The sequence below is a fragment of the Mesoplodon densirostris genome, chromosome 6 (genome assembly GCF_025265405.1).
Source record: "Mesoplodon densirostris isolate mMesDen1 chromosome 6, mMesDen1 primary haplotype, whole genome shotgun sequence".
In the NCBI taxonomy this organism is placed as follows: domain Eukaryota; kingdom Metazoa; phylum Chordata; class Mammalia; order Artiodactyla; family Ziphiidae; genus Mesoplodon; species Mesoplodon densirostris.
Window position 1 is genome coordinate 14,113,900 of NC_082666.1, and position 16,831 is coordinate 14,130,730.

Sequence of the window (16,831 nt, forward strand, 5' to 3'; positions counted from 1 at the left end):
CAAAAGCTCAGATTGAACCCTGTCATTAGCCTGGAGGTCCTGTCACTCAATTCTCTTTCCCACTAGAGGCATACCTTGTCCATACTTAGCTGACAGGACTGTGATGATTTTTCTTACTAGTTATTAGGAAATGTAAAACATGCCTCTTTTTAGGATAGACTGATGTGTCTGACTTTAGTGATGAATTGTAATGATAATAGTAATCATTTTGTTGAGTGCCTACTATGTGCCAAGCACTGTAAACATTAAATGTGAGAATGTTATATAGTACATTATCTAATTTAATCCTTCCCAAGAACTCTGCAAAGTAGATATCATTATTCCCGTTTTATTGATGAGGAACTTCAGTTTTAAAAAGATTAACTGACTTATTTATTGCCACACAGTTCTACTTGATTCCAAAGCTTTTGGTATTTCTACTGAGCTATGCTGCATTAAAAGTACAAAGTAGGGCCTCCCTGGTGGCGCAGTGGTTAAGAGTCCGCCTGCCGATGCAGGGGATACGGGTTCGTGCCCCGGTCTGGGAGGATCCCATATGCCGCGGAGCGGCTGGGCCCGTGAGCCATGGCCGCTGGGCCTGCGCATCCGGAGCCTGTGCTCCGCAACGGGAGAGGCCACAACAGTGAGAGGCCCGCATACCGCAAAAAAAAAAAAAAAAAAAAAAAAAAAAAAAAAAAAAAAAGTACAAAGTATATTGGCCTTCCCTGGTGGCGCAGTGGTTGCGAGTCTGCCTGCCGATGCAGGGGACGCGGGTTCGTGCCCTGATCCGGGAAGATCCCACATGCCGTGGAGCAGCTGGGCCTGTGAGCCATGGCCGCTGAGCCTGCACGTCCGGAGCCTGTGCTCCGCAACGGGAGAGGCCACAACAGTGAGAGGCCTGCGTACCGCAAAAAAAAAAAAAAAAAAAAGTACAAAGTATAGTACCTTAGTTATAAAATAGCTATAACCTACATAAAGGAAGAATCACTACGCTTGCAATGGCTGTTTTCTGTCTTGGCTGATATCAACTTTGGATATTTAAATTGTGTTTTTCAGAAGTAACCAGAAATACAATTTTTCCTATTTTGTTTTTGCTTCCATTGAAGAGAATTTTACCTTTATGAAATGCCATCAGACATGTTGAACTTATCTTAGTTCAAATGATTATTATCTAAATCGCTTTTAACCAAGTGATTTAGAAGTCTCTAGTGACATATTTACTACCTTTTCAGGAATTTGTATGAATCTATTCAAGAGTACAGAAGGTTGGAAAACTCCAACATTAGAATTTTCCCAAAGATTTTAGCATAGATGTTATACATTTTGGATAACAGCCATGGATGTAATAATCTAGCTTTCTAGACCCTGACTCCTTTCATGACAGTTCTTAAAAAGTTATTTTTAACTTGCATTACCTTAAAGCAGAGTATCATGTCAGCATTCCATATCAATTTCCACTCCCATGTGTATTTCTTCTATGGTTTCTTAAAACAAGATATTTTGTCTTTTACATTTCATTCTCTGTTTTTATTTTCAGAAGTTATTGTTCCAACACCTGAAGGTTCTACCATTTTGGTTTCCAATGCCTCTCTGACCACATCAGTGCCCACCCCTGTTATAAATAGTACATTTACCCCTACAACTCTGCAGACTATCTTTTCAGTAAGCTCTGCTGAAAATAGCACATCAGCTTTAGCTGATGTATCATGGACCCAGTTTAACATCATCATTTTGACAGTCATCATCATCGTGGTGGTGCTGCTGATGGGTTTTGTGGGGGCCGTATATATGTACCGGGAGTACCAAAACCGGAAACTCAACGCCCCCTTTTGGACCATTGAGCTGAAAGAAGACAATATCAGTTTCAGCAGCTACCATGACAGCATTCCCAATGCAGATGTGTCAGGATTGTTGGAAGATGACGGCAATGAAGTGGCTCCCAATGGGCAACTGACCCTGACGACACCAATACATAACTATAAAGCCTAAGGAGCTAGAGCTGTTCTCCTGGATTGTGAGACCACAGTGCTTACTAAAACAGCATCAGCCCCTGGGCCAAACAAAGCCTGGGTAGAGTCACTGAGATGAGAAAGCAAAGGCATATAGTGCATCTGAAATTTTCAGGTACAAATTTATAATGTACTTAGCCTATTACTCTTAGATTTCCCATGAAGATCTGAAGCAGTCACTGACAATAAGGACTTGAAGTAAAGTATATTTTTGTACCAAACCACATGGGAGTATAGAAAGGCGGAACCGCATAGTGCAGCCCAAATCCACTTTGACCTCCAAATAGACTCCTGGGGAAGTGTTTATCAGACCAGCGGAAACAGGATGATGGATGTGGACGGGGAAAGGACTGCCAGAAGACTTCATCTCCATTCCTGAAACACATTTTTTTAAAGGAGGGGTCAGGGGTGATAAGCTGATGTTTGGGCTGTATCACAATAAACAACCTTGATTATTTCCAGAATAGGGGCAGAAAAGTCCCAAGAAGATCTTTAGAAGGGTTTGATTTTTCCTTCCAGAATTCTTGCTCAATGATAAGATTAAAGCACAGGATAAGCTTCTAATGGTAGAGAGAGGAAGGCAACATCTGGGAGCAGGAAGCTGATGGTCCTCCTTGGGGTCTCAGTGTAAATGATAAATTATCTAAAAATAAGGAATATTCCTGCCTCTAGAGAAATAAGGTGTATATAGTTAATGTAGAATATCTGGTCAGCATTGTATTTGTATCTATTTGTAAAAAAAAATCGTGTCATATTTTATCATCTAGAATTTATTTGTACAGCAGTTAATGGAGTTGTAAAAAGAAAATATGGGGTTAAAATACTGTAAAATAGATGGCAATATTGCTAGAGCTGGGACTCTGGTGAGCACCAGTCATTTTTAGTCCCTCTTTGGACACTGTTGAAATTTATAAGAGGTTGGATGTTTCTAATTTTTCTTTCCCTTTACAATCTAAAAATAGAGTTCTATGGTCTTGGCTTCCTATAGATTCAAGCAATAGATTTTGCAGACAGTGTTTGTTAAGCTGGGACACAGGCTGCACTCTCCAAACTACTCACCTAATTAGACATTAGCCTCTATATATTTTACATAGATTAATGTAGAATATATTCTCATTAAAGAATTTTTTTAATGTAAAACATAGTCTTCCAAAGGAATTAGAAATATTTTAGTTCCAAAAGAAAAGCCATCATATTACTTGGGATCCCCTGTGAAATATCATGCCTGTGAAATATTTATATTCTCCCCCCACCCCAAAATACTTCCTACATTTGAACGTAGCCTGTCACTCACATGCCATGAGGTGTGTACCATCTCTCTGCAGTGCTACAGTTCTTGTATCTTCTTCTTGTCTGGTTAGAGGGTAGCTCTGTAGTTGAGTGGCTATAGTTGGTCCTTGCTTTTAGATGCAGTTTTTTCTTAGAGACCATCTCTACCTTTGCTCTCATCTAATTATGATATTGACAGATTGTAGATTAAGCAAGCCAGGAAAAGCAGCCAGAAGTCAAATATAGATATTTATTAGGAAGGAGAGCAAACTGTCAAGTGGTTAGAAAAAAAAAAACAAAGATTAGACCTCGGAAATCCAAGTTGATAACTTTGCCTAACTTCCCCAGAGAAAAACCTGGAATTTGGTCATCCCTCTGTAGTTGTTCTCAGGGTTTGGAGATGATGCTCTGGAGGATGCACAGGCAGATAATCTACTTCTATTAACCTTAGGTGCTCCGAATGTTTGGCCATGGTTTGTGAAAGTAGAGATTACATTACATTAAAATTAGTTACTATTTCTATAGCCCTTTGCAGTTTGCAAAGCATCTTTCTATATGTGTGTCCTTTGTTCCTCACCATAGGCCCCTGAGGAAGTAATTGTTGTTCCCATTTTATAGGTGAGGTTAAATGTCTTGTTCAAAGCTATATAATATGTCATTATTAGGCTTGGAATCAGGACTCCTAACTCTGAAGCACATGTTCTTTCAACCATATGCTTGTGCAGAAATTGCCCAGCCATGAACACAAGAAGGCTGGGAGGAAGAGCCCATCTGTGAATGTTTCTAATTTTTCTAAGTACAAGGTACAGTCCAGGGCCATACAGCCATGAAGGACTTTGTGGAAAGAACACAGGAGGATTACTCTCTGAAGCCAGTATTGGTGATAAGAAAATTAAAATACCAGTTTGTGCTTCATTAAAGTGAACTAATCCTTCCAAGCAGGGAAAGAACACCTGATTTCCCCAGCAGCTGCCACATATGCGTCTATAGACTGTGCAGTGCATAGTTCCAAGGAATTGTGTAAAGTGACATACCTGCCTTTCCCCCAGATTACTACCTCCTCAAGCCAGGGATTGAGGATGGTGAGAAATAAGCGTTTGTTAAACAGAAGGTAACCGAATAGAGAAAGAAAGTTTGTTGGGGTCTAAGAGCCAAAGCCAAATAGTCCGGATTCTGGCCATGTAGAGATTCCATGAAACCCACTTTAAAAGATATTGCAAAAACTGAATCACAAAGAACGTTTACCTTTAAATATTTATGAACAGTTCCTAGGGCATGTTCTCAATTTGTCCTGATGGAAAAAATTAAAGTCTTAAAATCTGTTTTAAATAATATTCTTTAGTGTCCCATGCTTCTGCTGGTGGAAATAATTTTGCTCTAAAATGAAATCAATCATGAAGTGATCTACCACCAAAATCAGACTAGGAGACCAGTATGGAATGCATTGCACAATAGTCATTTCTCTAAAGGCGTGATCCCCATGAACTATGGCATTTAGCACCAGGATCCCATACGTCCTTTAGAAAGGCTAATATTGGAAGAACTTTTTTCTAAGGATTAGAAATGTGTTTATTTTCAAATGAGATAAGACTAGTATGAATCTTATTGATGAATGACAGATACTGCTATGAAGTGATACTTCTATCTTCATTAATTCGTTTTAGTAAGCCCTTGCGCATTTCTGACAGATGCCCTCGGTAGTGTTGTTAAGTATGTCTGTCCTCCCTTACCTTCCCCTCCCTCCCTCCCTCCCTCCATCCTCTGCCTCCCAGAGGTCTCTTCTAATGGAATTTCTCCAGTTATAGAGAAAAATGATAATAAAAACTAAACCTCATTTATACTAATGTCCTATGGACCTAGTGTGTTACTCTTAGGGATACCTGAATTTTAAGAGAGGAGAACAGAGCGGACGTGGAATGGGAGGAGAGAGATGTGGGGGGAGAGGATTTGTGGAAGCATCAAATTATATGTCTACTCTCTAGCCCCAGTATTCCCAGCAAATTGACCATTAAAGCAATACTCACTGACCCACTAGTTCATTTTGGTCAGCTGAGTGCCTTGAGGACACTTAGTCCTTCTTGTGCTATTTTGGAGCCAGAGAGCTGAAGCAACAGTACTTCTTCCTGACAGCCTCAGTTTGGACTGGGTTATTAAATCGTTCACCTTGGTCTTGTATTTTCTGTAGCACATATGGTGAACGTAGCACCACTTATGATGAACATTCCCTGGTTCTTATATTTTGAGGTATGTGGGAAGGAGTTGAATTTATATATCTCAAGGAAACCTCTCTGACAGAAATGTCAGAGAAGTAAAAAGCAACCCAATGTAATCTGTTAGAGCAAAGAAAGCATTTCTGGCCTCATCCACGAAGAACCTTTGGTCTATTATGATCATCTTGATAGGAATTTGGAAGCTAAAATGAGTTTGGTGTGTGCAGGGGAGTAACGGAAGGTTAATGCAAGTTTTCCCTTCAGCCCCGAGCCAGTGATTATGCCAAGGGGAGAAGCAGGAAGAACACACTGATTCAGCGGAAGAAGTCAAATGACATCACGTGGACTAGAACAGTTCTGGATCATCACAATGTCAGTGGTTGAATGATGCTTTTTCAAAGGTCATTGGGAACCTTTCTTACTTATCATGCATACGCAGTAACTGAACCAGCAGCCCTAGAACGTGAGCCCAGGCTTTAGGTCTGCACTAGTCCAAGAGCTAACTGATTTACAGTGACGTTTTCATGCTAGGCACAAGCACTCTGTACTACGTTAAATTTCAGCCCAAGCAATTGGGGAGTGTTTCTGAAACATTAAACTTGTATTTATGTCACTAAAATTCTAACACAAATTTTAAAAACATGTCTCATGCATATGCTGTACTAGGCTTCATGATGCATTTCTAAATTTGTGTATGATTTGAATATATGAAAGAATTTATACAAGAGTGTTATTTAAAATTATTAAAAAATAAATGTATATAATTTGTACCTATTGTAGATTTGTTGTTTTGCTTTTTTATGTGGTCAGAGTTTTGGGAAGTCTTTTAATATATGGCACAGATCACTCATTTTCAAACCACTTCATGAAAGTCTTTGAACCCTTCATTTACTGACCATGCTTTCTGTTTTAAGAAGTTCCTTTAAAGAATGTTTTCCACTTAGGAAAAGAAATGTCACACGAAGAAGATTCCCCCCCTCAGAACAAAACAAAACACCCTGAGAAAAAAGCATATATTAACATATATTCTTTTTTTTTTTTTTTTTTTTTTTTGCGGTACGCGGGCCTCTCACTGTTGTGGCCTCTCCCGTTGTGGAGCACAGGCTCCGGACTCGCAGGCTCAGCGGCCATGGCTCACGGGCCCAGCCACTCCGCGGCAAGTGGGATCTTCCCGGACCGGGGCACAAACCCGTGTTCCCTGCTTGGCAGGCGGACTCTCAACCACTGCGCCACCAGGGAAGCCCTAACATATATTCTTTTTTGTGCTTTTACTTGCCTCCGATGAGATCCATTGGGTTTTCCATGAAAATATTACAGAAAAAAACTTGCTCTTTTGGATTTCTTTTTCATGCATGTAAAAAACGTCCTTTCTTTAGAATATGAAGGGAACCATGTTCTATGTGTTTGTTAGATAACCTGTAATGAAAGTACATCTTTTTACTCTTTTGAGGTACCCTTGGAGATCCTCTATTTTGACAAAGCTCAAAGGATGCCATCTAGAGATCCAAGGGGTACCCTGAAAAATAAGAAAAAATAAGTCAGGCCTTTGTTTGTCCTGAGAGCTTTATAAACTTCAGTTGGTTTATTCAGCTTCAGCTGGTTGATATTTGAACTTTAAAATCCTGTTTTTGGGGCTTCCCTGGTGGCGCAGTGGTTGAGAGTCCACCTGCCAATGCAGGGGACATGGGTTCGAACCCTGGTCCGGGAGGATCCAGCATGCCGCGGAGCAACTAAGCCCATGTGCCACAACTACTGAGCCTGCACTCTAGAGCCCACAAGCCACAACTACGGAGCCCGTGTGCTACAACTAACTGAGCCTGTGCTCTAGAGCCCATGCTCCGCAACAAGAGAAGCCACCTCAGGGAGAAGCCCGTGCACCGCAAGAGCGGCCCCCACCCTCCGCAGCTAGAGAAAGCCTGCGCACAGCAACGAAGACCCAATGCAGCCAAAAATAAATAAATAAAATAAATTTTAAAAAAGGAAGAATACACATGTTGTGTGTTGAACACTAAACTTCAGACAGTTGCAGAGAAAGCAGGCAAAATGTTTTCTTTGTATGTAATAAGAGTAGGTTTGGGTAATGAAGTGTTTGGGAGGAGATCTTCTTTTGTGGTTTCCTTTGTGTTGTCAGACCAGTTGCTAAAGTCCTGTAATGTCAATAGGTTTTTCTTAATCTCTGCTCCAAATAAGGAAGAGTCTTAGCCCTTTCTTATGCTCACTACCATTCTAACCCAACTGTATAAACTCATGTAAAATTTCCTATATATGCCAGGTTATATGATGTCTTTCTCCCTTTGCTGGTACTATTTCTTCTATCTATAACATCCTTGAGAATGTTTATTCATTCTTTGCAAACCCTTGATAAAAGAAGGTTGATAAGTCCTTAATTTATATCTCCATTTGCCTAGTGAAGACCTCTCTTATTGCACATATTTTATTACAAATACTTGTTATATTATGTCTTCCTCAGTAGACTGCATTCCTTGAGGCTACAAGCATTTCCTCTTCTGTCTCCTGTACCTGGCATAGTGCTGGCATGTTATGGGTACTCAGTAAATGGTGGTTTAAAACAAAAAGTATTTGACAGATACAACAGTTGGTCTGTGAACTTATTTGGTGAGGTATTATAAGAAATTTTATATTCAGTGGGTAAGACAATGTTTCTATTTAATAGAGATGTCAGCATACAGGGTTCAGAGGGTCTGAGAAACTCTTGAGATTGTATGCTTACTTGTGAATACAAACAATTTGTGTGTGGGTTTTTTTCCTGGAGAAAAGGTCCATTCCCTTAATCACAGTATCTAAAGGATCTATGATCCCGAAAGGATTAACAGCTATTAGGATGGGGATAACTTTATGTATTTCAGCAATAATCCCCTCCCCCACTGAATGTAAATTGGTACAGCCTTGATTCAAGGAATCCACTTCTGGGAATCTCTCATAAGGAAATGACCTAAAAAGCAGAGACTTCTGTGCCCCCCCTCCCAAATTTCTTTTTCCCCAGAGTCGTGTATAAAGTTCAAAAAAATGGAGACAAACTCTAGATGTTCAACAACAGAGACATGGCTTAGTGCATACACCTGCTGAATTAACATATTGTCATTAATAATAAGGAAGAATGGGGCTTCTCTCGTGGTGTAGTGGTTAAGAATCCGCATGCCAATGCAGGGGACGTGGGTTTGATCCCTGGTCTGGGAAGATCCCACATGCTGGGGAGCAGTTAAGCCCGTGTGCCACAACTACCGAGCCTGAGCTCTAGAGCCTGCGAGCCACAACTACTGAAGCCCGCGTGCCTAGAGCCCATGCTCCGCAACAAGAGAAGCCACTGCAATGAGAAGCCCGTGCACTGCAACGAAGAGTAGCTCCCGCCTACCGCAACTAGAGAAAGCCTGCGTGCAGCAGCAAAGACTCAACACAGCCAAAAATAAACAAATAAATAAATAAATTTATTTTAAAAAAAGACTAAGGAAGATGATTAAAAACAATAAAATTAAGTGAAAAAAATAGAATATTTTGAAAATGTGCATGCAATTCTACTTCTGGTATACAGTTTAGAGAAGCTCTTATGTATGTGTACCAGGACCCGCGTTTCAAACTCTTCATTGCAGTATCATTTGTTATAGCAAAATAACTGGAAATATCCCAATTGTTTGTCAGTAGAAGAATGGATAAATTGTGGTCTATCCATATACTTTGAACAGAATTTTATACAGTAGTTGAAAATGAATGAATGAAGTACAGCTATATACATCATGGATGAGTCTCAAAACATGTCAAGCAAAAAAAGCTAGTCATAGAATATATACAATATAATTTCTTTTATATAATGGCCAAAAATGGGAAATGGAATATGGTGTTTAAAAATACATTATGTGTGGGCTTCCCTGGTGGCGCAGTGGTTGGGAGTCCGCCTGCCGATGCGGGGGACGCGGGTTCGTGCCCCGGTCCGGGGGAGTCCCGCATGCCGCGGAGCGGCTGGGCCCGTGGGCCATGGCCGCTTGGCCTGCGCGTCCGGAGCCTGTGCTCCGCGGCGGGAGAGGCCGCGGCGGTGGGAGGCCAGCGTACTGCAAAAAAAAACCAAACAAACAAAACATTATGTGGGAAAACTGTAAAGGAAAACGAATGATTAATACAAAAGTAAAGATAACCTTGGAAGGGAGAGGGGCATGCACAGATGACTCCAAAAGTATTGGTAATATTCTTTCTTAAGTAGTGTGTGTGTACATGGGTTTTCATTGTATTTAAACACTGTGTGTGTGTATACACACATACACGTATACTCTGATATTTATGTAACATGGTGAAAAATTTTAATAGGATAAAAACTGATGGATACACATGACTTCAACTCTTGAAAAAATGCATATACAGAAAATGTTTAGAAGGAAATATCTGTATAATCTTTTAATGCCATTGCCAAGCCCTGGTAGCCCTGGTACCAAAAGGTGCTCAATAAATGTTAGTGAATGAATGAGTGATGGAATCTGCTGTACTGCAGGGTTTACACTGGTAAATACGGTAAAGGCGTGTAAGAACTGCAGTTTGTAAGCTTTAAAGTAATGCAAGCCTAAACCAAAACCCAAGTAGACTGTTATCTGGGGCAGCACCAAGTCATTTGTAAATAGGGATGTTTCTGAGTGACACTGGGAACAAACAGCACAAAATTTCCTTCAGCGAAACGGTGCCGATGAAGCTCACTCCTATAGTGCAGAGAGAGATCTCGCCCACAGACTGGATTGCGTATCCTCAAACATTGTGGCCTGTGCTGACTGGGTAGGAAGCAAACTTAGTCTGATATATGGATGCTTTTGTTGTCCTCCCCTGCCTGCCTTTATTTTCAATAGCTTGCAGAACAGGCTAAATCTCAGCTTTTTAATTCCCCCAAAACATTTTTTAAATGAGCCATTGTTATCTTTAATCACCATGGCCAGGGGATTATGCAGTTTCATTTGAAGAAGCTATTTTTGCCAAGACATGAGATTCTTCCAGACAAGGATAAAGACATTAATGGTTGTCTCTTAAGATTCTGTTTTAGTTGAGATAATAATTTGGGGGCAATTCAGCAAATTGTATAGACTCCAATGGGCCATTAATCTCCAAAGCAATTGTCTGAAATGGAGAGCCCTTTATATGCTGGAGCAAGGATCAGAGTTTGGCAACAGTTACATTTTGAATCTCCTTCAGTTAAAATGAAAAGGTAGCAGTGATAACAGGTTATTAGTCCTGAGTAAAGAATGAACTTCATTTACTTATAATCTGTACCTCACCTTTTGTATTAAAAGACAGAGATCATTAAACCACTAAATAAAGGATGAAAGTACCCGTTTAGTATACCAAAGAGGAGGTAGGAGGAGTACACCAGCAAAGCTAGGCTAAGGCTACATTAGCAATTGGCACCTAATTTAGCTGAGTTTCCCAGCAAACAACAATATAGATTACTTAGCTTTTACTAATGAAAGGATGCATCCTGGAACATCGATAGAAAAGCTCTTTAACTGAGTTCTAAAACAATAGGTTGTAGTACAAAGTATCAGCTTTGGAAGCAGAGAGGATTCCAGTGCAGGCTCCACACTGTAGTATCCTGGGCAAGATAACTGATGGCTCTTAATCCTACTGTCCTCACCTGTAGAAGGAATAGGTGATGCTGACCTCTTAAGGTCGCACTGAGGTTAAATGAAATCATATGTGAAGCACCCCAGCACATGCCGCATCTATAATGAATGGTAGGTCCTTTCCTCTCTCCCTTTTATTTAGGAGGTCTTCAATAAAAGTGTTACCCCCAAAATGCAGTGTTATTCTTTCTCTATTGAGCGGTACCGGGTGGCTGGTTTTCTGAGCAGAAAACCAACCCACAGCCCAGTATTGGAGGAAGGTCACTCCTAGGTTTTAGGTATGCTTGGAATGAAATGAGATACTTTTCTGAGTTTAATTGCTGCTGTTTCTGTGCTTCGGTAGGTGATCTGGGGCCAGGATGGCATCCACAGGAGGCTGAAGTAGGCAGCATGGCATCTTGCAGGCATCCCTGTGGTCCCACGGGGATTCACAGAGTTGCCATGTTTGCCTGTGGGAAATGGATGGGAGGTGGGCATTGGGAAGTGAGAAGAGTACAAGCCTTGTGTCTGCACATGTAGGCTGTAACCCTCGCTCTACGTTTACAGAGTGAACTGGGACAGGCCATGGAACCCACCTGGGTCTCAGTATTTCCATTGGTACATCCAAGAGATTTAGTTAAATGGTCTCTGTGAGGGCCTTTTTCACTCTTGTATTCTGTTAGGTGAGGAAAAAAGAGTGTTTGGGATAAGATCATTAATTCTAATTAAGGTTTATAATTCACTCTTTCACCAACATTTATTAAACACCTATTATCTGCCAGGCACTATGATAGACTTTAGGATATAGAATTAAAAGTACCTGTTTTCAAAAGAAGCCAGGCACAGAAAGTGTACATACTGTATGATGCCAGGTACCTGAAACTCTAGAAAAGGCAAATCTTTAATGATAGAAAGTAGATCATGGTTTCCTGAAGTGGAACGGAGATTGATTGGGACTGGATCACATAGGAACTTTTTGGGGTGATGGAAATGTTTTATATCAATGCTAATACAGTTGCCACTAGCCTCATGTGGCTATTTAAATTTAAGATAAAAATTTTACAAATACTTAATGATATCACTTATATGTAGAATCTAAAAAATAATACAAAAAAATCCATATACAAAACAGAAACAGACTCTCAGTCCTAGAAAACAAACTTATGGTTACCAAACGGGAGAGGGATGGGGGAGGGACAAATTAGGAGTATGGGATTAACAGATTCAAAGTAAAATACATAAAATAGAGAAGCAAAAAGGATTTACTGTATAGCACAGGGAATTATACCCAATATCTTGTAATAACCTATAACGGAATATAATCTGCAAAAAAAAAACAAAGCAAAAAACAAATTACTATGTTGTACACCTGAAACTAACCCAATATTGTAAATCAACTATACTTCAAAAAAAGATAAAAACTGGGACTTCCATGGCGGTCCAGTGGTTAAGACTGTGTGCTTCCACCGCAGGGGGCGTGGATTCCATCCCTGGTCGGGGAACTAAGATCCCACATGCTACGAGGTGAGGCCCTCCCCCCGCCAAAAAAAGATAAAAGACTTAAGTTCCTCATTCCCATAACTACAATTCCAGGGTTCAATAGCCACATGTGGCCAGTGGCTACCCTATTGGACAGTGCTAATTCAGAACATTTCCATCATCCCAGAAAGTTCTTTTGGAAAGCACTGTTCTATACCTTGGCTGTGGTGGTGGTTACATGGGTGTACACATTTGTCAAAACACATCAGAATGTATACTTAAATTGGGTGCATTTTACTGCATATAAATTATATCTCAATAAAACTGATTTAAAATAAAGTCCAGCTCAGTCTAATAGAGGAGACAGGCAAGTTCATGGACAGTTATAGAGCTGTGTAAGTGCCATAAATAAGACCAGGGTGTTCTGGAAGTTCAGAGGTGGGGCAGCTATACAGATTGTGGCCCAGGACATTCTCTTCAACTATGGTTGGGGAAACTCTGGGAATTAGGCAGAGAAGAGGAAGGAAAGGTATTCTAGACTCTTAAGAACCACCAGCACAGGGACATCCCTGGTGGTCCAGTGGCTGGGATTCCGTGCTCCCAATGCAGGGGGCCCAGGTTCAATCCCTGGTCACAGAACTAGATACCACAGGCCGCAACTAAAGATCCCACACATGGCAACAAAGATCCCGCGTGCCGCAACTAAGACCTGGTGCAGCCAAATAAACAAATATTAAAAAAAAAAAACAAAACACTAGCACAAAGAGTTCCTTTGGGAGAGTTAGGAAGAGATGCCTCTGCTTTGGAACGGACTCAGCTTGGGAAGCAGAGCCCACAGCCTGGCAAGCAGAGCATGGACTGGACTTCAAGCCGCCGCCCGTCCTTGGCTGGGTGTCCTCAACAGGGCACAACCTGTGCAGTGTACCTGGTGGCTTGCCACACAGAGGGGAAGGCATATGCAAAGGCAAAGGGCCTTTACATTGATCCCTTTGAGGAAATAGGTGCTGTAGCCACCTCTTTGCAGTCCGCCTTTGCTAGGTCCTGGTCTGTTCTTTTATTAGGAATTCACCACATTTAATCACTATGAAGACATCAAGATTCTTTTAAGCTGCAAAATGTCCAGACAGTTGATTAGTTCAATTATCCTTCTTTGCCTACAGCTGTTGTTGTTGGACATATTCAAGTGTGCAGCTGGGAAGGTGCTTGAAAGCTTTCCCTGGTACCTTAGGACAGTTTTCCCAGAAGTCTTTGACTCTGTTACAGCCAAGCCTCTGGGTTATCTGCATGGGGATCTGGCCATGGTACTGAGCAATATCAATTTAGGCAGGGAGATCTTGATTTGGGATACCTTCTGTAAGTTTCAAAAAAAAAAAAAAAATTCAGGAGCACCACCTTTTGGGAATTAGAAAACTGAAGTCCAAGTTTCTTTCTCTGTCACTAGCTTATTGTGTGACTTTGGGAAAATCAGTTCATGTCTCTTGAGAATCAGTTTCCTTATTCATAAAGGATAACAAACATCTGAATTATGAAGGTGACATGGGCTTTGTAAATGGCGTTGCATCAAATAGCAATTTTATTTTATTTCTGCTGGCATTAAAAAGTGAGCAGTTGGTGCCCATATGGCACATACAGGTTTCTACCCTGCTTCTGCAGGGCATAGATCTTGCTTATAAAACACCTTCCCCCAACCTCTCAGTCAGAATGACTCATCTCTTTTTTTTGTGTCCCTAGAATCTTACACTTATTTTTCTTATACTAACAAAGTATTTAAAATGTTTTACTTTGATTTATAATTACTTATCTGCATTTTAACCAGCTGGTGACTGCAGGGATACTAGTAATTCAGTGAAAGGCAAATGGCATAGTGATTAAGAGCCTGGGATTTAGAATAAAATTTGGGTTCAGCTCCCAGCTCCAACATTTAGCAGCTGGATGGCCAGGCAAATCCCTCTCCTCTCTAAGCCTCAGTTTTGTCAACTATAAAATTGGAGCGTAATCAGTCCCTGTTTCAAATGGTTATTGTGAGGATTGAATGTAAGGTTTTAACATAGTGCCTGGCACATAGGAAGCACTCAGTACATGGTAACTGGTATCAGTTATTCATGGAATGTCAGAGCTGAAGGGAGCCTCCATGTTTTTGTTTAATGTACTGAGTTTACAGGTAAGAAAAGAAGCTGAGAAAGTAGAATTGGCAGGTCTGAGATCATATGGTGTTGATGTGTATTACCCTTCTAGCCTAATGATCTACATGCTCTTCCCTTGATATGGAGTATTTCTCAGTTTTCTTCCCATCTTGAGAAGTTAGGACTTGAGTTAATTTGGCAAACTGGCATTGAGCTATGTGCACAGCCTGGGGTTAGATGCTGGTCCTAGAAGGCATCACTGGCTTAGCGACCGAGCACACTATGCGGAAGACAGTGGGTAACAACTGGGAACTGGTCAGGGACTGCTGGTGGTCAGGGTTGGCTGGGAAGAGTTCTTGTGAGCAAGGGGGCAGGTGACAAGCCAGAAATACTGCTGACCTTGGGACCAGACAGACCTGGGTTTGAATCTTGGCACACCTATTCAAAGGATGACTTGGCCAAATCTAGGACAATTTGGGCAACAAAAGAAATAATGATAGTAATGTATTTTAGCTCACAAAATAAAGCAAATATCCACGAGTTCATACTGGTTTAAATAAACAACTGAATAAATGGGGGAGAAGAGAAAGCTCTTCCTTACAGTAGAGTTCCAATTAATAAAGATAGAAGGAATGATGAAAACAGGACATCATCAACTGGCAAACAGCACTGTGATAATTGTTTGGGTAAGAATTATCAATGGGGACTTCCCTGGTGGTGCAGTGGTTAAGAATCTGTCTGCCAATGCAAGAGACAGCGGTTTGAGCCCTGGTCCAGGAAGATCCCACATGCTGGGGAACAACTAAGCCCGTGGGCTACAACTACTGAGCCTGCACTCTAGAGCCTGCAAGCCACAACTACTGAGCCTGCGTGCCACAACTACTGAAGCCCATGCACCTAGAGCCCGTGCTCAGCAACAAGAGAAGCCAACGCAAAGAGAAGCTCACACACCGCAAGGAAGAGTAGCCTCCGCTCACTGCAACTGGAGAAAGCCTGCGTGCAGCAATGAAGACCCAACGCAGCCAAAAAAAAAAAAAAAATTATCAATGGATGCTAAAATAAGTGGGTGAAAATTTGATGAAAAACAGGATATTTACATAGTTTCAAATATCAACACAAGATTTTTATTAATTATAAAAAATAGTAATTTTACCATGGAGAATCTTGGCAGATACTACGTTATGCAAGAAAACAGAGTTAACAGCACCAATTAATGAGACATATTGACATCATCCACCTCCTGGTACCTGAGAAAGGCACAGCATCACTTTTGTGGTACTTTTGCCCAAAGTGCACAACCGCAGTTTTATCACGAGGTAACACCACACGAACCCCAAATTAGGAACATTCTATCAAATAACTGGCAAGAACTTTTCTGAAGTGTCAACATGATGAAAGGCATGGACAGAGGAATTGCCACAGGTTGGAGGGGGGTGAGGAGACGTAACAGCTAAATGCAATGTCAAATCCTGGATTGGATCCTGAGCCAGAAAAATGGCATTAATGGGAAAATGGATTAAATTTTAAAATGTCTGTAGTGAATCGTATCCTATCAATGTAACTTCTTATTTTTGACAATTGTGCTATGGTTATGTATTGGGTTGGCCAAAACATTCATTCGGGTTTTTCTCTACGATGTCATGGAAAAATCCAAACGAACTTTTTGGCCAATCCTAAAATGTTAGTTATTTAGGAAGCTGGGTGAAGGCTATACAAGGAAATCTTTGCACACTTTTGCAACTTTTTTCTAAGCCTAAAATTATTTCCAAACAAAAAGCTAAGGATGAAAGGGAGAAAGGGAGACAGAGAGAAAGGAAGGAAGGAAGTGTGGCCTTGGGCAAATCTCTTCCCCTCCCTGAGTCTTGTTTCCTGACCTGAAGAGCAGGGCAGTCATCCCAATCTACTTCACAGTGTTCTAAGGATAAAATGAAATAGTGCAAAGCAGCAGTGTGTATGTATTGATGCTATAAAAAGTTATTCTTGCTGTTAGTAATGGCAGCTCCTGTGTCTTGAGGGTTCTACCCTAATGAGAAACATCTGGCTGCAAGCGACTTCCTCCCAGCCATTCAGTATGACCTTGCCCAAGGAAATAATAATGCCAGCTTTGTGGCTGGGTGGCTGTCGTCAAGGAGATGGCGCCAGATAGCCCAAACAGCTGGTGGTAGTGACGT

At 41.0% G+C, this 16,831-nt stretch overlaps 1 protein-coding gene across 2 annotated transcripts in view; it reads left to right on the plus strand.

Annotated features, from left to right (window-relative positions):
• MEGF9 (multiple EGF like domains 9) overlaps positions 1 to 6,246 on the plus strand; it is an 82,275-nt gene extending 76,029 nt beyond the window's left edge. For both annotated transcript variants that reach the window (XM_060101930.1, XM_060101932.1), the window contains exon 6: positions 1,517 to 6,246. In XM_060101930.1, the coding sequence (XP_059957913.1) occupies positions 1,517 to 1,968 (452 nt within the window). In that variant the 3' untranslated portion in view covers positions 1,969 to 6,246. The remainder of the gene's footprint in view (positions 1 to 1,516) is intronic.
• Positions 6,247 to 16,831: the final 10,585 nt, after the last annotated feature.